The 23741-nt window shown below is 34.8% G+C and overlaps 1 protein-coding gene and 1 long non-coding RNA gene across 2 annotated transcripts in view; one reads left to right on the top strand and one right to left on the bottom strand.

Moving 5' to 3' along the window:
* LOC132705590 (uncharacterized) overlaps positions 1 to 23741 on the top strand; it is an 87105-nt gene that overhangs the window by 18527 nt on the left and 44837 nt on the right. The window lies entirely within an intron of this gene.
* On the bottom strand, positions 4554 to 18030 carry LOC132705589 (uncharacterized). Its single transcript, XM_060676268.1, has 2 exons — positions 17037 to 18030; positions 4554 to 6163 (listed from the first exon to the last, which is right to left on the bottom strand). Exons 1-2 carry the CDS (start codon positions 17272 to 17274, stop codon positions 5667 to 5669), a joined length of 735 nt encoding a protein of 244 aa, XP_060532251.1. The 5' UTR covers positions 17275 to 18030; the 3' UTR covers positions 4554 to 5666.

The raw sequence follows: 23741 nt of genomic DNA on the forward strand, positions 1-23741 counted from the left end.
TATATGGAAATAACGTTCAATAACGTCTTCAAGATAGGGAGTGTCATTTTTTTGTTAAATGTACACCGTGTGCCAAATAAAACGTTCCACTGTACGACCTGGAAACCCATAGCAGATACGAAAAAAAGTTTCGTACAAAAGTTTCTTGGTCTCTCCTTAGGATTTAAAATATTATAATTTTGTTGACACAGGGTGTCCCAAAAGTGTCCCAGTGACATCAACTTTGTTATTTTAAATAGAACACCCTGTATATTTCGACATTTTTGGAATCTTTGGTTAAAATAAAGGTTGTTAAGAAATTCCTACTCGAAATTTGCCTAGTTTAGGCAGAAATTGAGGTTATATGTTTTTTTTTCATATTTTGGTTGCCACATATAAAATTGTGTTGTGACGCTACTGATCCAGGTATTGCGACGAAAATTTAACATTTAATAAAACTTCGTCTCTAAGGAGATGATGTACTACTCAATCAGTTTTACAGACGCCCCTCAGCTTATATAGGGTATCCCAAATAGGTGGAGCCGTTTAACAAAATCTCAAGATTTTCAAATGTAACACACTTTTGTTTTATTCAGATATAAATTCTAGGACAAAAAATAAGGTAAGTTTATAATTTATCTTATATTTAGATTTTATATATATATATATATATATATATATATATATATATATATATATATATATATATATATATATATATATGTATATATATATATATATATATATATATATATATATATATATATATATATATATATTCTTACCTCTCCATCTCAGGGTCGTGAAAAAGAAACGCATTAATTAATTAAATTCGTAATTTAATAGTGAGGTAAGACAATGCCTAGGCTAGCTCATTAACAACCGAGAAAAATTAATAAAGTAGAAAAGAAAAAAAAATATACTAAACCAAAGCCAGGTTGGAAGGCGGTGAAGGGCACCTCGGTCAGTCCCGGAAGGTAGTAGGTAGGCGCCACGTGATTCGAAAAAGGTAGACTTATCAACCCGAGGTTCCAACCCGTAAAGGAAATAAACAAGTGAATCACGAACAATAATTTATTTCCTTCAACCTGGTGGTAGGTGTGAGTGTCCAATCTCACCTTCAAGTTTTGGCGGTGCAAAAGAATGTAAGACACTATAATTTAAGACTATAAGTTCCGCAAACCGTTCTTGAAGAGAACAGGCCACTTAAGCTACCCAAACCTCAAGATGTCCCGAACGTTACACAGCTGTCTATCACTATCCCGGGAACCAAGCCAAGATGGAATTGTGGCTCAATGGGACAGCCGCAGGTGGGCAGTCCCAGTTAACCCAGCAAAGTCCGTCCGGAAAGCCGGCTGCTCGATAGGGGAAATTCCACAACTAAACATGTACCCAAGAGACAGCATACACTGCAAGACACCAAGCCTGGTCTGGTATTCCGGTGAACGAAGAAACCACGTGGAAGGTTTGCGGGAAACGGAGCAACAATACGTACAATACTCGATTCGAGGGTTTTCTGGAAATGTGGGGCAATGACAATTCTTTTCAAAATCCCTCGTTGAGGAAGATTCCCATTCCAAACTCCAAATAGATCCAAAAGTATGGGAAATCATAAATTAGTGACCAATTCACATATCCCCCTCTTATTGGGGTAGCACTACCGGCTCAAAAAGAAATCGGTCACACAAAAGAAAATCTGCCACAACCCCAAGCTTCAAAAGCTAGCGTACCAAATGCCGGACGATTCAGACAACCAGTTTTATTAAAAGGCAAAACGGGCACAAAAAAAATTAGAGGGAAAACGCCACTCTTGCCAACCTAGTCGACGGTACGCCGCCAGTAGAAAGAACAACCGAACTATATCTGTGGTGATGGCCGTATGGCCCGTGCCAACGAATCGAGGTTGCGTCAACGAGATCGAATTACCCGAACGCTATCTATGGTGGCGACCGGATGGCCAGTCACAGAAAATCGAGGAAGAATAGGTTAAGAAACAAAACAATGTTTACTAGGCTCGCCAAGGAATACCGAAGCAATGAAAAGCAAATGTGGTCCCTAGTCTCATAGGGTGACAGATGGTAATGGTTATGACTCCTTCTAATGCGCAACTAATACTCTGTTTTTTGCATTAGTATCTCTCAGTAAACCGGTGTCACTTAAGAGAAAACCAAGCGAACAAGGGGCCACGCACACAGCCGTTGCAGCATAAAATATTTATGGTTCGGCAACACAATCGGCCGGGGAGTACAAGTCCGAAACTAAAGGAACCGAGTCTACAAAAGAACATGTGTTCAAATCGCAAAATCGATATGAACCTAATAAACAAGAATTTTAATGGTTAAGAAGCACTCGCCAAACAGCAAAGGGTGAAGGAAATGGACAGTACAATTAATTCTACAAGGTACTAATAAAATAAACCCGTTACTTCGCAAATGTGCCAGCACTGGTACTTTAAAAATGCTAAATTTTACCATTGAAATATGAAACCGTCACACTATATATATATATATATATATATATATATATATATATATATATATATATATATATATATATATATATATATATATATATATATTCTCACGTATTGATTCACGGATGGAAAAATGTGATGACACTATATTCCGGGATATCATCCGTTCGCTCGTTGAACTCCGACTGGAATCCTGCAAATCTTGCATCCGACGAAGTGTTTTCGAAGCGCGAGCATTGAAGATGCCAAGTGAGATTTTGGTGAAACGTCTGCAGGATTCCAGTCGGATGCAAGATTTGCAGGATTCCAGTCGGATGCAGGATTCCAGTCGGAGTTCATATATATATATATATATATATATATATATATATATATATATATATATATATATATATATATATATATATATATATATATATATATATATATATATTCTAAATAGCAAAAACATGATACTACTTCTTTTAAAGATATAATACTCCAGATATACGAATAAAACATATTGCTAACAAAAACAGGGAGTTCATTAATACGTGGAAATTTTGAAAAAATCGACTCTATACTAACACACTTTAACAGATTTAATAAAACTTCAGAATTAATATTTAAAGAAACATTCAATAGTTAAATATATAGCTTGATTCAAAATACCTAATAACAAAAAAAAAATTAAAATTTATAGGCTAACTAAATAAGGTAAAAAATTTGAATAAATAAATCTATAAAACAAAAAAAAACAGAACCAAATAATTAAAAAAAACTTATATATGGTGATACTGTAAGATATTTTCAATATATTGTCCATCCTCTGCAATACACATTGTATAGCGCGTCACAATGCTGGAGACCGCATTTCTAACCGGATCACTATTATTTAATGCAAGAATCTGTTGTCTAATTTTTACCTTATTTTTTGTCCCAGAAATGACATCTGAATAAAAATATAGTGAGTTACATTTTAAAATCTTGATATTTTGTTAATTCAATTCGCCAAAACGGCACCACCTATTTGGGACATATAAGCTGAGGCACATTTGTCACACTGATTGAGTAGTGCATCATCTCCATAGCATGTGGTTAAGTTTTCGTTGCAATACCTGGATCAGTAGCGTCAGACAATTTTATATGAGGCAATCAAAATATTTAAGAAAAAAACATATAACCACAATTTCTGCCTAAATTATAAAATAGGAATTGCTTACTATGGATAAGAATTGCTTAAGAAAGATACCTTTATTTTAAAATTTAAATCTTCAGGAGAGTTCAAGAAACTTTTTTTCTTATCTCCTATGGGTTTCCAAATCCTATAGTGGGTCGTTTTATTAAGCACACGGTGTACAGTAACATCCCGAGGGCCACCCGATCGAATATTCTTGATAAAAAAAATACACCCATGATTTTTAAATTTTATTAATTTTATTTTTTTTTTAAATTAACCAACTAAAAATTTAACTTTTTGTGTTATGTTTTTTTTTCTTGTCTTGCTTTGTTTTGGAGAAAAAAAAACAATTTATTGCATGTCCCGAATTGTTAACAAATTCGAATTGGTTTTTTATTAATATATTTAATCTATAGGATGTGGCAGTTTTATGAGTAGTGATATCAAACAAATAAGATTTTTTAAAAGTTTGACACCCATGTTCATATGATATATTCATATTATATAATTTATTTACTTAATTTGATATAGCGGCGTCAGAGACCCTGCATTCTCCACAAAGCGCTCTTAAAAGGTCTTTCCCAGTTTCTTTTCTTACGTTGTGTTTTAATTTAATTATTTTCAGATTTCTATGTAATTATAAAAAATATTCAATTATACCAGTAACGCGTTTTTTCGATTCACATTAGCATTTCAGCGAGTTTGAACGGCAGACATAACATATTTTATTATTTACCGAGACACCAGCATTTAAATCTATAACTCCGAGACTACCAACCCGCAAGCACAGTGGTTTTTGACATCTCATCATCATTATGCACACCATCATTTTGGTTTGTCGGCTCTGATCGCACCAGTTACTCTCAAACAACGCCCTACCTAATTCTAAACTCTGAAACAAACCAAAATATATTTTCCACTTTCTCTAGGATAGAAAATTACCTGAAGGATGATCTCGTTGGAAGTCCACGCGAATGTAAGCAGCTGTAGAGTGGTGAACGATATGATTATGGAGTTCGTGATAAGCTGATTTCCCTACGGAATGTTTGCTCAAATAATTCCAAGTTTAATCTATTTGTTTTTTATTTACCGTGGTTATTTGGATAATCAGGACGGCGAACAAAACCGACGAAATCATATATTCCAGGAAAATTATATTTTTTAGGGACTCGTTGAACTGCCTTATGTATCTAAAGGAAATAATCCAAATGTATGAATAATTTGAAACTTTATTATTTTGTTTCAATGTATATTGTCTTGGATTTTCATGGCAATTATGAAAATAATCTGCCGACGGCAATAAAACAATTGATAAATTGGTATTGTAGGAACATACTTTTACTAAAGTAACCAGAATACCGTTTGGATCGAATATAATGGTTTTTAATTCTTCAATGAAGTGAAAGAAGTACGAAACTATCAGTTTTCCTTGTAAATATTGTTTATTACAGACACTAGATATTTTAATAGAGAATCGGTTGGAGAACCAGTGGTGCTAACAATAGGTCAAAGGGGTGATTCTGGTTTATGGAGCTGAGTCCGTAGGAACAAGGAATTTTAGAGTCCTGAGGGGTAACAGATGTTTTTCACTGATTCTAATATAGAAGAAGCTGTAGGAGCTGATTTACGGTTGCGTCCCATAGATGACGTAGAATTTGGACAATAAGATCCGTTAGTAAGAATATCGAAACGAATTTAATAAAATAAAGCAACGACCATCGTATTTATGTTTTCCGTTTATTAAACGGGGCGCTAGCGAAAAACTGATTCTGCAGGATGACACTGTTAGCTAAATTTGTTTAAATGATACAGGATGAATTAAAAATTCTTCCACGGATTTTGTGAAACTTAACCTTAACAGAAAAATAAGACAGTTGTTTTTAAAAAAACATGAATAGAACAATGCGATAAAAAGAACTATAAGGCTGGCGCACAATACAACCTTTCCTTTAATCGGCCAATAGTTTCGTGAAATCAACTTTCTCAAAGAACATTTGTTGTACATCCAACTAAATGTGATAATGTGAAATAGGTTATTCTAAACTGCCACTGATATCAGCCGACACGTGGTCGACATCTTCCTGACTTGTCTTGTCCATTAGCTACGAATGAGTTATTTTTGATTTGGTTAGTTTGGTTTACCCAGTGACAATAGATATGAGGGTCGTAATTAGTTTTCGGGGGAGGGTTCGACGAAAGCCAAGACGGTATACTTTGAGACACACTATACCTTATCAATTCTTGATGTTTCGCGCAAAGGAACCTCAAACTGTGTTCAGCGGTTACGGTACCCCCGTCCAAACTTCTATCGAAATTTTTAAAACGGTACTGGAGCAGCCTCAGCTGAGCCCTCAAGAAAATCGTGACGCAGTTGACGAACGCGCTGACTACGCCAATGCAGAACGTCACTAACGTCGGGCGAATATTTTGATCCACAATTACCATGACGTAATGCTTATTCCTGTCGAACGGGTACCAGTAATGCAAGGGCATCGGTTTTTCGGTGGTGCCGTTGTCAGTAGACTTGGTCCAAAACAAACAATTGATGTCTCCTAAAATAGTCCGATTCAAGTGCGAATGCCCACTTTTCCAAAGAAAAAACGCCTAGATCGAAGTACACAGTGTTCCAAACCAGCAACATAGCACTTTGTGAGATACAGAATGAAATAGAAATTTGAGTATTTTTAGGGTGATATTATATTTCGGACGCCCTATAAGAAATTAAAAAAACTAATAAGTGCTGTAGAATTCAGGTGTTGTTGTCAACTTTTTTAGACATACCGTTTTCAAAATGTAGCCCTAATATAGGATTGTCTCATCCAGAAAATTTTATTATTATCACTACTAAAGGACATAATACCGTAGAAATCGCTAATTTATGTGTAAAGGAAAGATCTTATATATGACTTCAAAAGTTAACAAAAGCCGTACATAAATCTGTATCACATTTACAAGTAAGTCCAAAATAGTAAAAAAAAATATTTTGGATTTGTATTGCCATTTTTGTTTAAGTCTATGGCATGTAGATTACATCGCAGAAAACATACATTGGAAATACTATATTGATTATGCTTTATTTTTGGAAAATATTTACTGGTGCATGAATGTACCACTGGTTTTATCTGTTAAACAAGACTTTGTTATTGCAAGTCTAGACAGTCAGTAGAATAAACATCCAACAATTAGCGGTTCTTTAGTATTAATTTGTGCCTTGTGCAGTGAACGTTACAGTTCGTGCCATTTCCGAGGTATTTGACTCAAAAGGAATTAGAGGCGGCTATGGAGGAGATCGTCATGGATGAGGACAATGACAATGAAAGTCGTTAGTATTATTTGGATTTACGTATTCTTATGTATTGTAGCATTCCATTCCTTGCAAATATATGCTAAAAATAACGTGAAAAAATATTTGCGGAACATATTGATGCGGTCTATATTCCACCCGACGTGGATACCTTGTCTGACGAAACTAAATCTACAACAGTTTGGGGAACCAACTGATATAGTTGGAACTTTCGAGTTACATACACCAAATGATATAACTATCCTTCAACAGTCCTGTAATTCATCAACAACTGCACCTGAATGGGACTCATCAGATGATGAAACCTTATAAGCTTTCTGGAAAAACTCTGCTTGAAATATTTTTTATGTTTTTTGATGACGAAGTGATTGATTTGATTTTAAATTTTACATTGCTTTGCGACTTTTAAAAACTAATAAAACAATTACTCAAAGAAATCTTGCACCTGCCATAGATGAAGTGCGTTATGATAATGAAGGTCACCTCATGATTGTTCATGCTAATAAAGCCCGAAGGAGATGTAGAATCTGCCACAGCCACACAATTTACGTTTGTAATAAGCGTAATGTGCATTTAAATACTTCATGCTCTGTAAAATATCACCAAAAATTTAACCGGGTGTTTCCACTCACGCACCATAAAATATTATGCGTTTTTTTGTATCAAATCAGGTTCTATTTGGAAAACGATCTACTTTTAGTTGTTTTATGGCGAATTTGAACTTCATTTTGTATATTTATCTATAAATTATATCTTATGTGCCCCAAAACATTATTTAATGTTTTTCCCAGTGGTTCGTTTATGTAGCAGTATTTTTTGTATGGTTCTAGTTTTTATCTTTTTTTTGACACACGTTTTCTTAAGTGCAACAAAATAAATAATTTCAGAGCAAAAAAGTCTTTTTTAATTGTTTTCATGGTTGGGATAATATGAGTTAAAGAGGTGGAGTTTAAATTTACATAGCTATGAGTTTTCTTACTCTGATTGGGTTTATTGCATTAAAAATGTCTTATTTGACTGCCGGATACGACATGTTGGTTGTGTTTATCCAGTGTCATTAAAACTCATGCATGGCTGAGCGAGTATAGACAGCAAATTATCCCAATAGTAGACATTTTAGTAGAATGATATTTAGTTTTTTAAGTAAATGTTTGCGCGAAACACGACCAGTTCATTCTCATACTGTGCCTAGAAGAAATCCACATGTTAGGAACGAAGAAAACGTCATCCATTTATTGCCTTTGTCTATATTAATCCCCATTTAAGCTTAAGATGAAAAACTTTGGACTTGGATATTCGTAAAACATCGCCACACCGAATTTTAATTCTTCTCATACATAATTCTTATCATACTGAATTACATCAGGAACTTTTAGAAAGTGATTTAGATAGGATATTAGACGTCTATAATTGGCGAATATAATGGAGATACTTTTTAGCGCAATGGTGAAATCAATTTGCATAATATGAATTCGAATCGAATCGAATTGGAAGATTATTCTTCTTTGAACTTTTTAAGAAACCGCTTGCCGATTTTATTAGAGAACGTGAGGAGATGTGGCTGCAACACGATGGATATCTAGCACCCTTTTCTCACGAAGTTTTTAGACCAGACTTGTCCAAATCGTTGCGTTGGATATGAAGGGACAGTTTGTTTCCGTGACCTGCCAGATTTCCAGGTCTTACTACCCTGAACTTTTACCGCTAGAGTAGAATAAGATATATTGCCTGACAAACTCGACCTACTACCCGTAAAAATATGGTTGTAGTAGCAGTGTGCTGTAATCAAACTTACAAGTGCGCTCGTATTAAATACACAATTCAGCACGTTCGATAACCTAGGAAAAGTCCCTTTTAACGACTCCAGGTTTATTAAAATCCATTAAGCCATTTTGGAGTTATCGACATTTATTTCCGGAGCACTCCCCACCACTTCCCTTTTAGAGATAGAGTAAAAAGCAAAGATTTGAATTTGTATCAGCTTTAAAACAGTGTTTATTCTAAGTGTTATTAATATAATTACGCAATTAGGCCTTTTGGTGGATATCTCAGAACCTTAAAAATAAATTAAAGCATGATTTTCTCTTGGCCGATTTACTTTCGTTTCTCCATTACTGTGCCCTTACTGTACCCGGTATATATTCTAAAAATCTTCGAATGGCACACTTTTTGGTTTTGCATGGAATATTCGTAACGAATATTCTATATTTTTTTACTATGATATTGAATTGATGTGATGATGTGAATATTGAATGGATACCTATTCGGATAAAAATGAAAATAGGTATGTTCAGAGAATATTACGCAAATACTCTTTCGAATATGAGACGAATATTCATAAAGAATCTGTAATTTTGGTAAAATTTTGGTTAATTAAATTAAATATATGAATAATTAAATAACATGTTTAAAAAAATTCATTTTGTTTGGATTATTTTTAACCATTTTTACTCTGAACTTTTCAACAAAATCTACATGACTAAAAAAATTGTGCAAAACACAACAAATTGCTAATATTTAAAATAAATTTCCAGAGGCTATTGTAATATTTTATAAATCTACTGTATTCCTCATGCGTCGATTATTTCATTCATAGTTTAAACTAGTTAGGGTGGAAATGCTGGACAGTTCCAGTTGTACAAAGCTGCGCTAAAATTTAAAAAAGTCGCCGAACGGAAGCAAATAAAACAACTTACGTGTGTGTTTCAATGCTCTTGGGAACAAGTACAATGCCGCAAAATAATAGAATGTGCTTTCAACAGCAGAGGAATAGACATTATTCTAGTTTTCCCACTCCGCAACCCGCAACCCGCAACCTCGGCATGTAACGAAGCGGCCAACATCTGATGCAATTATCGTAACGAAAGGGGAAACATCTCATGCAGACGTTTTAAAGGCTGTTAAACTAAAGGTAAAACAAAGGGTAATGCAGCCGATATTGCAGACGCTCTGAAAGACATAAGAGGAAGCTATTTATCGGACCGAAAGCTGCTTGTAGGTGGCAACAATGAAGTAATAGAGGTTACCTGTAGTGTTCTCCAAAGCTCTGTATTTGGACCGCTGCTATGTAACATATATGATGCAATTTTAAGACTAGATATGCTGGGTGTTGTTGTAACTGGAAAGACCGAGACAACTTTAGTGACTTTGGCGAGTATAGCCATTGGTAGAATGTTTAACATTATGAAACAGCGAAAACTGGAACTGTCACCGGGGAAGACAGAAACCGTATTACTAAGATCGGTAAAAAAGTCATCCTTAATATCGTGGACCAAGAAATCGTTACTAAACAGGAAATTAGGATTCCGGGGGTCTTTATGGATGAGGAGGCTTCTATGAGGCGGCACGTAGTAAACACATGCAAGAATGCTGAAGCATCGGCAATGGCATTTGGCCGCTTGATGCCAGTGGGCCATCGACAACGAAGCTGAGTGCTGTAACTCATTCAGTTATGTTGTATGCAGTTCCTGCATGAAACGAGTTTTTAAAAATAAATAAATACAGATCCATGTTCATAAAAATTCAAAGAGAACTTGTTCTGAGGATATGCTTATAGAACAACTTCCACTGAAGCTCTCTTGGTCTTAGAAAACTGATATGCCTCTTGACTTGCAGGCATGTGAGAGAAGCCAGATATGCGGCAAGGAGAAAACTAAAAAATAATATACAGGTACTAATTTTCTTCAGTTCTTTATCTCTGTTCCTCTCGTTTGTGAGCCTGAAGGACCGAGCAATTAATGTATTTGCCACTGCCTTTATCTGTGATGGGTGGTGATGAGATTTAGCGTTCAGGTATCTATTAGTACCTGTCTTCGACAAAACGGATACCAAAGGCGCACCATCAGCAAGGCAATCAGTAAACAACAACAGCCGCAGCAGAGAGTGCAGGACGAGACCCAACGAAGATCGATCGCTGTCCTGCCATACATCAAGGGGGTTACTGACAAAATCGGCCGAATATTACGGAAACACGACATATCAATGGCATACAAACCTGACCATACCATCGGAGCAATACTAAGAAGCCCAAAACAAAAAATTACTCTGGAAAACCAAGGAGTATACAGTGTAGCATGCGGATCGTGCAACCTTGCGTATGTGGGACAGACCAACAGAAGGATTTCAGCCAGGCTCGAGGAACATCGTTTAGCCATAAGAAACAAACAAACAACATCTGCTTTGTTTCAGCACCAACACCAGACAGGCCATAAAATTGATTTCGGCACTTGCAAACAAACAAACAAATATATATATATATATATATATATATATATATATATATATATATATATATATATATATATATATATATATATATATATATATATATATATATATATATATATATATATATATATATATATATTTGTTTGTTTGTTTGCAAGTGCCGAAATCAATTTTATGGCCTGTCTGATGTTGGTGCTGAAACAAAGCAGATGTTGTTTGTTTGTTTCTTATGGCTAAACGATGTTCCTCGAGCCTGGCTGAAATCCTTCTGTTGGTCTGTCCCACATACGCAAGGTTGCACGATCCGCATGCTACACTGTATACTCCTTGGTTTTCCAGAGTAATTTTTTGTTTTGGGTTTCTTAGTATTGTATGGTCAGGTTTGTATGCCGTTGATATGTCGTGTTTCCGTAATATTCGGCCGATTTTGTCAGTAACCCCCTTGATGTATGGCAGGACAGCGATCGATCTTCGTTGGGTCTCGTCCTGCACTCTCTGCTGCGGCTGTTGTTGTTTACTGATTGCCTTGCTGATGGTGCGCCTTTGGTATCCGTTTTGTCGAAGACAGGTACTAATAGATACCTGAACGCTAAATCTCATCACCACCCATCACAGATACAGGCAGTGGCAAATACATTAATTGCTCGGTCCTTCAGGCTCACAAACGAGAGGAACAGAGATAAAGAACTGAAGAAAATTAGTACCTGTATATTATTTTTTAGTTTTCTCCTTGCCGCATATCTGGCTTCTCTCACATGCCTGCAAGTCAAGAGGCATATCAGTTTTCTAAGACCAAGAGAGCTTCAGTGGAAGTTGTTCTATAAGCATATCCTCAGAACAAGTTCTCTTTGAATTTTTATGAACATGGATCTGTATTTATTTATTTTTAAAAACTCGTTTCATGCAGGAACTGCATACAACATAACTGAATGAGTGACAGCACTCAGCTTCGTTGTTGATGGCCCACTGGCATCAAGCGGCCAAATGCCATTGCCGATGCTTCAGCATTCTTGCATGTGTTTACTACGTGCCGCCTCATAGAAGCCTCCTCATCCATAAAGACCCCCGGATACCTAATTTCCTGTTTAGTAACGATTTCTTGGTCCACGATATTAAGGATGACTTTTTTTACCGATCTTAGTAATACGGTTTCTGTCTTCCCCGGTGACAGTTCCAGTTTTCGTTGTTTCATAATGTTAAACATTCTACCAATGGCTATACTCGCCAAAGTCACTAAAGTTGTCTCGGTCTTTCCAGTTACAACAACACCCAGCATATCTAGTCTTAAAATTGCATCATATATGTTACATAGCAGCGGTTCAAATACAGAGCTTTGGAGAACACTACAGGTAACCTCTATTACTTCATTGTTGCCACCTACAAACAGCTTTCGGTCCGATAAATAGCTAGCGATCGTGCGCACTAAATACGGTGAAACTTTTCATTCTTAACATCCAGCGTGATGAAAAGACATAATTTCCTATTATTGGGTGCAACATTCTTAGCCTTTTGTACTTCCGTTACAACTCTTTTTATGACATCTGTTGTAGATCTTCCCTTCACAAAACCGAACTGCCTTGGAGCTAATCCTCCGTTCTAATCTCCGCACCAATCTAATTTTTATCAGATGTTCTAGCAGCTCGCCCATCCCATCAAGTAGACAACGGTCTATACGTAGCCTCAGTTTGTTCCTGTTTTCTCCTCGGTTTCTCGATTGAGACTAATCGGAGCTTTGTTGCTATACATTTTTTATCTCCGGTTTAGATCCGGCGCCGGTGCTTTCTTTAATGATTTTATTCAATTCTGGTTCGTTAAGGAGTGGTATATCTCCTTGAGGTATTGAAATATGATTCCAGTTTATCTTTTCGTGTTGGGTGGAAAGTTTACCAGCCACAATTAGACTTATCTCGTCTGATGAATTGGCAAGTCCTCTGAGTCCTTAGAACCTATCTCGTAGCCATTTCCCCACATGTCATTTTCGACCTCCTCCAGTACCTTCTTCCAAGCTTGGTTCTTTGCTAATTTTATCTTGTGTTCCTTGTCAATATAGATGTGTTTCCATTATTGAGTGGCAATAAGTTCAATTTAGAAGCCCATTCTGATAGTATCTGTCCTCTGGAGTTGGTGACTCACGAGCACCACATTGCTGATTTAGCATTGAAATCTCCGCAGATAACACACTTTTCCTTTTGGGAGCATATACTTTCCTCGAGATAGAACAAGAACTGTACGTTTGACGATATGTAGTAGCTGTAGATAATAGTAATTTGATATTGTATCCATACAAACCCGTTTCCTCCTCCACTACTTTGTACACTTAATAATGAACTTACTTAAACTATTGCTGCATCCACATTTTCATCAGCCTGTTTTTTTTAGCAACGGATTTATTTGGTTTACTTATTATTATGTTGGTACAAAAGCAGGTCTCATTAAGCTAACTCTAATCTCTCCAGTGATACTCGCCTCTCTACCATAGTCTCTATAAGCACATTCTACTTCTTCTTTTGAAGTTATAGCGTCTAGGTCTTTTACATGCAGGACTGTCTTGAGTGCCAGTCTTCTGGTCTTTCTGATGCACTCACTTCCTCTTATGTCTTTCAGAGCGTCTGCAACATCGGCTGCATTACCCTTTGTTTTATCTTTAGTTTAACAGCCTTTAAAACGTCTGCATGAGATGTTTCCCCTTTCGTTACGATAATTGCATCAGATGTTGGCCGCTTCGTTACATGCCGAGGTTGCGGGTTGCGGGTTGCGGAGAGGGAAAACTAGAATAATGTCTATTCCTCTGCTGTTGAAAGCACATTCTATTATTTTGCGGCATTGTACTTGTTCCCAAGAGCATTGAAACACACACGTAAGTTGTTTTATTTGCTTCCGTTCGGCGACTTTTTTAAATTTTAGCGCAGCTTTGTACAACTGGAACTGTCCAGCATTTCCACCCTAACTAGGTTAAATTATGAATGAAATAATCGACGCATGAGGAATACAGTAGATTTATAAAATATTACAATAGCCTCTGGAAATTTGTTTGAAATATTAGCAATGTGTTGTGTTTTGCACAATTTTTTTAGTCATGTAGATTTTGTTGAAAAGTTCAGAGTAAAAAATGGTTAAAAATAATCCAAACAAAATGAATTTTTTTAAACATGGTATTTAATTATTCATATATTTAATTTAATTAACCAATATTTTACCAAAATTACAGATTCTTTATGAATATTCGTCTCATATTCGAAAGAGTATTTGCGTAATATTCTCTGAACATACCTATTTTCATTTTTATCCGAATAGGTATCCATTCAATATTCACATCATCACATCAATTCAATATCATAGTAAAAAAATATAGAATATTCGTTACGAATATTCCATGCAAAACCAAAAAGTGTGCCATTCGAAGATTTTTAGAATATATATCGGGTACAGTAAGGGCACAGTAATGGAGAAACGAAAGTAAATCGGCCAAGAGAAAATCATGCTTTAATTTATTTTTAAGGTTCTGATATATCCACCAAAAGGCCTAATTGCGTAATTATATTAATAACACTTAGAATAAACACTGTTTTAAAGCTGATACAAATTCAAATCTTTGCTTTTTACTCTATCTCTAAAAGAGAAGTGGTGGGGAGTGCTCCGGAAATAAATGTCGATAACTCCAAAATGGCTTGATGGATTTTAATAAACCTGGAGTCGTTAAAAGGGACTTTTCCTAGGTTATCGAACGTGCTGAATTGTGTATTTAATACGAGCGCACTTGTAAGGTTGATTACAGCACACTGCTACTACAACCATATTTTTACAGGTAGTAGGTCGAGTTTGTCAGGCAATATATCTTATTCTACTCTAGCGGTAAAAGTTCAGGGTAGTAAGACCTGGAAATCTGGCAGGTCACGGAAACAAACTGCCCCTTCATATCCAACGCAACGATTTGGACAAGTCTGGTCTAAAAACTTCATGAGAAAAGGGTGCTAGATATCCATCGTGTTGCAGCCACATATCTCCTCACGTTCTCTAATAAAATCGGCAAGCGGTTTCTTAAAAAGTTCAAAGAAGAATAATCTTCTAATTCGATTCGATTCGAATTCATATTATGCAAATTGATTTCACCATTGCGCGAAAAAGTATCTCCATTATATTGGCCAATTATAGACGTCTAATATCCTATCTAAATCACTTTCTAAAAGTTCCTGATGTAATTCAGTATGATAAGAATTATGTATGAGAAGAATTAAAATTCGGTGTGGCGATATTTTACGAATATCCAAGTCCAAAGTTTTTCATCTTAAGCTTAAATGGGGATTAATATAGACAAAGGCAATAACATCGATGACGTTTTCTTCGTTCCTAACATGTCGATTTCTTCTAGGCACAGTATGAGAATGAACTGGTCGTGTTTCGCGCAAACATTTACTTAAAAAACTAAATATCATTCTACTAAAATGTCTACTATTGGGATAATTTGCTGTCTATACTCGCTCAGCCACGCATGAGTTTTAATGACACTGGATAAACACAACCAACATGTCGTATCCTTCGGCAATAAAATAAGACATTTTTAATGCAATAAACCCAATCAGAGTAAGAAAACTCATAGCTATGTAAATTTAAACTCCACCTCTTTAACTCATATTATCCCAACCATGAAAACAATTAAAAAAGAATTTTTGCTCTGAAATTATTTATTTTGTTGCACTTAAGAATACGTGTGTCAAAAAAAAGATAAAAACTCGAACCATACAAAAAATACTGCTACATAAACGAACCACTGGGAAAAACATTAAATAATGTTTTGGGGCACATAAGATATAATTTATAGATAAATATACAAAATGAAGTTCAAATTCGCCATAAAACAACTAAAAGTAGATCGTTTTCCAAATAGAACCTGATTTGATACAAAAAAACGCATAATATTTTATGGTGCGTGAGTGGAAACACCCGGTTAAATTTTTGGTGATATTTTACAGAGCATGAAGTATTTAAATGCACATTACACTTATTAAAAACGTAAATTGTGTGGCTGTGGCAGATTCTACATCTCCTTCGGGCTTTATTAGCATGAACAATCATGAGGTGACCTTCATTATCATAACGCACTTCATCTATGGCAGGTGCAAGATTTCTTTGAGTAATTGTTTTATCAGTTTTTAAAAGTCGCAAAGCAATGTAAAATTTAAAATCAAATCAATCACTTCGTCATCAAAAAATATTTCAAGCAGAGTTTTTCCAGAAAGCTTATTTTTTTAGTTCCTCACATGATCTAAGCTCACATATATGTGTGTGTGAGTGTACTCAATCTGACCTTTCTTCCATTTGACAGTAGAAGTAAGCCTGTCATTTGCAGAAAGCATACGTCTTTTGAATTCCATTCATCTGATGAGTCCCATTCAGGTGCAGTTGTTGATGAATTACAGGACTGTTGAAGGATAGTTATATCATTTGGTGTATGTAACTCGAAGGTTCCAACTATATCAGTTGGTTCCCCAAACTGTTGTAGATTTAGTTTCGTCAGACAAGATATCCACGTCGGGTGGAATATAGACCGCATCAATATGTTCCGCAAATATTTTTGGAAAAATGTGATGACACTATATTCCGGGATATCATCCGTTCGCTCGTTGAACTCCGACTGGAATCCTGCAGACGTTTCGCCAAAATCTCACTTGGCATCTTCAATGCTATATATATATATATATATATATATATATATATATATATATATATATATATATATATATATATATATATATATACAATGTAAATGCATTGTATCTCGATAAACAACATAAGTGGGATTATAAGCAATTTGGGATGCAATGGTTTTCGACACCAACCGGAAAAGTGGGTATGAGAAGCAAACTTATCTAAGGCGATCTTCAGTAATATCTCACCCAAGACTGTGCTCGTGGTCCCCATCAGAGTAGCCGAGATCACAAGCAAAAAAACAAACTTGTTGTCGAGGCTTACGTGCCATTTGTAAATTTTTATTACTCCGGGCTCAGTTTGGCTCGAAATTTCAGCATCTTGACGCAACGCGACCCGAATCAAATTCACCACATCATTCGACTGACACATAATCATTTTCCAAATTGTCACGCCCCCGATTATAAACTTGCCGACATTGTCCATAGCTGCAACGACACGCGTCAATAATAAGGCAAACCCAGAACCTTTTATCACCTGCCAGGCTGTCTGTTTGAAACAGCATGGGTAAGTCGGCTGCCAGCGAGATCATCACCGAAGAATAGATTAAATGAAATATCGCAGAATACAATTGGTAAAATTTTTTCGGTAGTTTTGATGACCGAGAATTATTTATTCGCCACGAACATCATCAGTAGCCTCATGAGCCTGAAGTATGTTTTCATAGTGCAGCTATAGCACATAAGTGCCGATAGTCGCGCGTCATTTTAATATTCAATACGGACTTTATACAGTGGCGGTGGCTGGACACATTGTAACGTTCATTATGCACTTGGAATGTTTTTTGAAATAATTTAATCTATCTCGAAAGTAATTAGTATTAATTATATATAGCAATTATTACAGCTTACGTTGATACACGATTGAGGGCACGCCTTTAATAGTCTATTTGCACACAAAACTTAAATAACGACTCCGCCCCACTATGAAAGTATTACTTAAAACCGCTTCTCCTTAATTCACTGTCAATAGTGAAAATTCAATATACTCCGTAACTGCTATTACAAATTTTCGGAACGTTTTTTAGAAATTGTTTAAATTAAACTAAACGTTCCAGGTTTATAAGCGCTGACAGAAACTTTTTTTTTGCTATAGTTACTTGAGTTATAAAAATTGTTTTTTTTTCGGCTCATGCTTTTAAGAACAAATTGTGTGTGAACCATATGAATATTAGTAACTTACACATTTATGAGTGTTCATTTTTTTTTTTATTTAGACAAATACAAAAGTGTATAAGTATTTTCCTAGTTTCTATTTTGTAAGTATTGAAATTTAAATAAAAAATGAAATGAATCGTAAAAAATATGTGTAACAAAAATTAATTATATAAATTATTATTATTATTATTATATAATATATTATTTAATAAGGGATGTAAATAAATATTATTACCTGTATCAACTATTACATTTTTTTTAAATATTTAATCCTATTCCAAAAAAATTAAGAACGCCTCTGAGTGTTCGGAATATATCATTACAGAACGGCTTTAATGAAAAGGCATGGAAAACTATATACACATTGCGGCAACCCTTAATTTTAGGGGAGCACCTTCTACTTGAAAGGGGTTTTAAGAGTTTAAAGGAACATTTATCCGAAATAATTGGGGGTGTTTAGACTTTTTTGCTTATTTTTGTATAGATCTGTTTGGTTTGAATGCATTGCGGTGAGTGTAAAAATTGACTTTGAACATAAATTTTTAAATGTCACATTGAACGCAAAGCATCAGAAATTATTTTTGGAACGTTTTAGATCAAATAACTAGGAAAGAAACGACCACTGTCTTATATTACCTAAATATTTAAGCACAGGATAATCTTATTTTTAACTTGGTACATATTTTTAGAATTTTTTACCTATGTTCTTTATATTAACTTTATTTAGACATCACGGATGTATAGGAGTATCCCAATTTAAGTCTCTAAAAAATAAAATAAAAAGATTGGTTGATATCTATTAATATATTCTAAAAAAAAATATTAAATATAATTTGTAGATAAGGGGAGAATATGCGGAGTGACTCAAATTTGCATGTACGATGTCTCTTAAATGCATATGAAGGTAAAGTTATATTTGTTCTTATGGAACTCCCTATATATTTCAGCATATTTTAATTCTAAAAACATTTTATATAACATACAACTGTTTTAAATATTTGACATTTTGCAAAAAGTATATAAATTAGAAGGTCTCTTGAAAAATATTGTGCTCCGTGATTTTTGGACAAATATTTCTGAAACTACTTAAAATAATGCAGTTAGTCAGCAGTATGTCTCAAATATTGTAGCGAGAATAAAATAATTTGAAAACATCGTATCTCAATTTGTTTAGATGGAATGTTTGTTTTTTTATATCATAAAATGCTTCCTCGCATTTGAATGGAACTTTGCATGAGGATATACTCTTCTAAATAGATTTTAATAATAAATAATAACATTTGATATTTGTTGTCGAAACAATTGTCATGTGATAATATATAATTTCGTGAAAATCTGAACTTTTAGTTCTTATTTATTTTGATAAATGGATTTTCATCAAGTAATAGCCATCTCAGTTCAATTAATAAATAATAAGTTGTAATTATAGAAAGAAGTTGAATGTTCAGTTATTTCGGCCCTTAAAGAACAGTAGTACTTTAACCATTAATTATTTAATATTGTGACTATAATAGTGACATGACTATAAAGAGTGATATTTGTTTAATTTGGGGATAATTGCCGAGAAAAATCGAATTTATATCTTTACTTGATATTTTTTCAATTTTAGTTATTTCAAGTTTCCATAAAATGATAGTTTGCATTAACGATTTAAATTGCATTTTATTTTATTCAACATCAACAACATGTAATAAAAGAAAGCATAGGAATTTTATTTAAAAAATTGATAAACTATGCTTTGAAAATTCTAGATTTCTCCCCAATTTGTAACACACCCTGCAACGTTGAGCAACTGTATTCACTTAATCTTAGTATCAGAAATGTTTCTGCCCACGACATTTTTTAATTTATATATTTTTTGGCAAAATCGTGCTGCTAACTAAATATTTAAGTTTAGCTGTTACACAATGTTATACAAAATATGCTGAAAATGAATAGTTGAATTCAATTCAATTAAAGGGGGTTCCGTAAAAAATAAACTTCCAGAGAATACTATAATACTTTTTTGGATCCCTCCAGAGTCGGTTTTTGATCAACAGAAATTGTTGACGTTGGCTTTTTCAAAGTGGTTTGCATTCTTCTCTGTACCTGCTTATATGCTTTATGAAGGAGGTGGAGCTAAAGGAGAGCATAAAGGTGAATGATAGGCACCTGAGTTGTAGATAAGATTGTTTTGTTGTTAAGAGACTTCTATGGATTCTCGGATTTTGCTTTGGTGTAAGAATTCAAGAAGAATGCAAAAATTTTAGTTTTATCTCATAAAATTTGATGTACACTTCGGCAACTGCTGATGGATTTATTTGTGGTAGTCTTAAGGATCTTTCGTGTTCTTTTAGTGTAGTTGATATTTTTCGTCCTGTTTCTCCAATGTATCCTGGTGTGTCAAACAGAATTTTATCTTTGATGGATGGAAAAGTGGTATATCGGGTTTCAACAATTGGTTTCTATGAAACTTTTAATATGTGGTCAGTAATGTTTTGAATGCAAGGAAGAACCGCAGTGGCAAATGTAATGGGACGCTTAATATCTCTAATGTGAAAATTATTTGACAGTTTTTTTTAATTCTGGGTCCAGTGAGTGGGGTTGAGATATTTTTATAGCTCTCTAAACAAGAAGTTGATAACTGATAACATATCTTTAGTATAATTTTTCAAAGAAACTTCCACAGGCTACTGTAATTCTTTTTACAAAACTTCTGCATTCCTCTTGTGTCGGTTTTTGCTTAGTCGAAATTGCTCACGTTTCGCCAATCATCCTGTTAGCTTCTTCAGGGCTTGACTGAAACTGGCTCGTATTTTACTCTGTATCTGCTTATATATTGCTTAAGGGTGGGGGGGGGGGGGCGCTAATGAGGGGTATAAACCCCGTCTCGGATGACTGTTTCCCAAATTGGAGACAGGTAGAGACCTGATTCGCGATTAAGATTGTTAGGTTGTTTATAGATTTCTATAGACTCTCGGATTTTTCGTTGGTAGAAGAACTGATTACAGGCAAGAATTTTAGTTTTAACAAATAAAATTTTATTCTCGGTTTCATGAGTGTGTTCGGCAACAGCTGATGAATTTATCTGTCTTAGTCGTAAGGCTCTTTCGTGTTCCTTGAGCGTAGTGATATTTTTCGTCCGGTATCTCCAACGTATTCTTTGCCGCATATTCATGGAATGCTGTAAACTTCGGGCGTCTCAAATGGAATTTTGTCTTTGACGGACCGCAGATGTTGAGAGATTTTTGGACAAGTGTTAAATCTGGTTTTGATGTTACACTTCTTTAGAACTTTTGATATATGGTCAGTGATGCTTTGAATGTAAGGAAGGATCACAGTGGCAAGTGTAATATTACTTTCGGCCTCATTGCTATTGGAAGGTTGTGGTGAAGTGTATTTTTCGATGGAACGTTTAATATCTTTAATGTGGAAGAGAGAAGGGCAGAGGTAAGGTGTTTTAATTCTGTTTTCAGTGACTCGGGCTAAGATAGTTTTACGGCTCTGTAAACAAGAGAGTTGATAACCCATGATTTTTGGGCCGGATGGTGATGTGTTCATGCATTAAGGTATCGGTCTGTGTGCGTAGGTTTTCTGTAAACACAATGACCCAATGTTAGGTCTGATTTTCTATTGATAAGAATATCTAAGAATGGCAGGTTATTATTAGCTTCCAACTCAATGGTAAAACGTATGATGTCAGGAACATGGACTTTAGTAAAGAGGGATTCTACGTCGAAACTAACTAGAATATCTTGTTTTTCTAATGTAATGTTTTTTAATTTTTCAATGAAGTGCAAGGAATTAAGTACGAAACTGTCAGTTATCCCCGTAAGGGGTTTTAATAAGAAAGCTAGATATTTTGCTAGAGAATATGTTGGTGCTGACAATAGGTCGAAGGGGTAATCCTGGTTTATGAATCTTTGGAACACCGTAGAGACTAGGAATTTTAGAGTCGTGAGGGGTATAGTATGGTATACAGTATATTACATTTTTAATTTTTATTTTTATTAAGAATTTTCCGGTTACTGGGTTTAAAAGAAGCCGAATTTCAAAAATTATTATAATTTTTTAGTAGACGAATATGAAACTACGAAAGACGGCTTGAGTATTAGCTGGCAGTTTTTAGCCATCGACAATTGGCTTACCGACAATCCGGCATTTAAATCCATTGTACCAAAGCGACCGATATGCAAGCACAGTGGTTTTTGACATCTCATCATCATAATGAGGATTAATACTTTGGAAGAGTTGCTCTTTTCGTACCAATTGCTGTTAAAAAGTGCCGTGGATAGAGCAATACTCTAAAAGAAAATGCCACACCATTTTGCAAAATCGCAAAAGTCGATTATTTACCTGCTCAATAATTTCGTTACAGTTCCACGAGAAAGTAAGCAGCTGTAAAATGGTGTATGTGGTGATTATCATGTTTACAACAATTCGCTGTCCCTGGAATACTTCAGTAATATTACATATTACATATACATACGAAAGGAAAGAGATCTGGAAGGTTCCTTCCTACGATCTTCTAATTAAATGAGGCATTTTGGGGTAGGTAAAATTTGTGCAATTATTATTGGGGACTAAAATTTATATGGGCGCAAGAGAAATAATTTATAGCAAAATATAAAACAACAATCAACCTTTACCTACTATTTGATCAAGTCTTTAATTAAGTCACTAAAGAAAAATGTCAAACACCGAGTGTTTAATAATCTTTTTTTTGCAATGAAAGCAATTCCAAACACTGAAAGTGTTGGGTTGCTCTCTAAGTCTTTTGTCTGCCTCAGGGGTCTATCTAATGAAGTTTTGCTTTTAGATCGCTTTCCGAAATAGATTATAAAATAATCATAAAGTGAGAATTTTTTATTTTCAAGTTTATTGGTATGTTTTCTTAATCCTATTTGCATGTTTTCCCCAAGGTGTCCCAAAAGGTTTGCCTCATTTCAATTTCAATACTATAGTGTGACAAATAAAAAAGTTATTCGTTTAGAACAAATTTTTTTAGAAATGATATTATCGCACCGCAGCATCTCCTCAAATCAGAAGCGTAAATGCGCAATGACTTGCTGGTTATGGAGCTATATTCCGAATTTCCTTACGGATTCTTTATCTCAGCTGGTTCGGTGGTGCTATATTCCCTGGGAGTTAAATCAGAGCTTCTGGGCGGCCAGTAAATATCCCCCGGTCTTGACGGACTTCCATTGAAAGGTTTGCAGTCTGTTAAGTTTCGCCATCCTGTTGAAACCATGCCAACCAAATCACTAACCGTGAGTTGGATAGTTGGAAAAAATAAGGTCCGATAAGTCAAGAGGCGCTTGCAGCACATATTGTCACTTTAGGTGTCTAAATGAAAGTGCGCCTTCTCGAAAGTTTCGAAAGTGTTAAATATATTATCCGCAAGAGCAATGCAAGCAACTTTCAAGGTCTGTACCAATTGAATTTTATATAAGTAAAATGTTAAATCTTTGGTCAGTATGTCGTGAACGAAGTGCAACCCTGATGAGTGTGCCAGATGGTTGAGTTGACAAACCCCAATTTCAACCCATGTAAGGATATCTATTCTTGAACAGTAAAGTAAAAGGTTAAGGCATACAATAGTACAGTTCACAGCTATCTCAGATAGAATGTGCACATTGAGAATTTAAAAAATATATAAAAAAACTTATATATATATATATATATATATATATATATATATATATATATATATATATATATATATATATATATATATATATATATATATATATATAT

This window comes from Cylas formicarius, unplaced genomic scaffold (genome assembly GCF_029955315.1).
Source record: "Cylas formicarius isolate icCylForm1 unplaced genomic scaffold, icCylForm1.1 PGA_scaffold_7__23_contigs__length_41026272, whole genome shotgun sequence".
In the NCBI taxonomy this organism is placed as follows: Eukaryota; Metazoa; Arthropoda; class Insecta; order Coleoptera; family Brentidae; genus Cylas; species Cylas formicarius.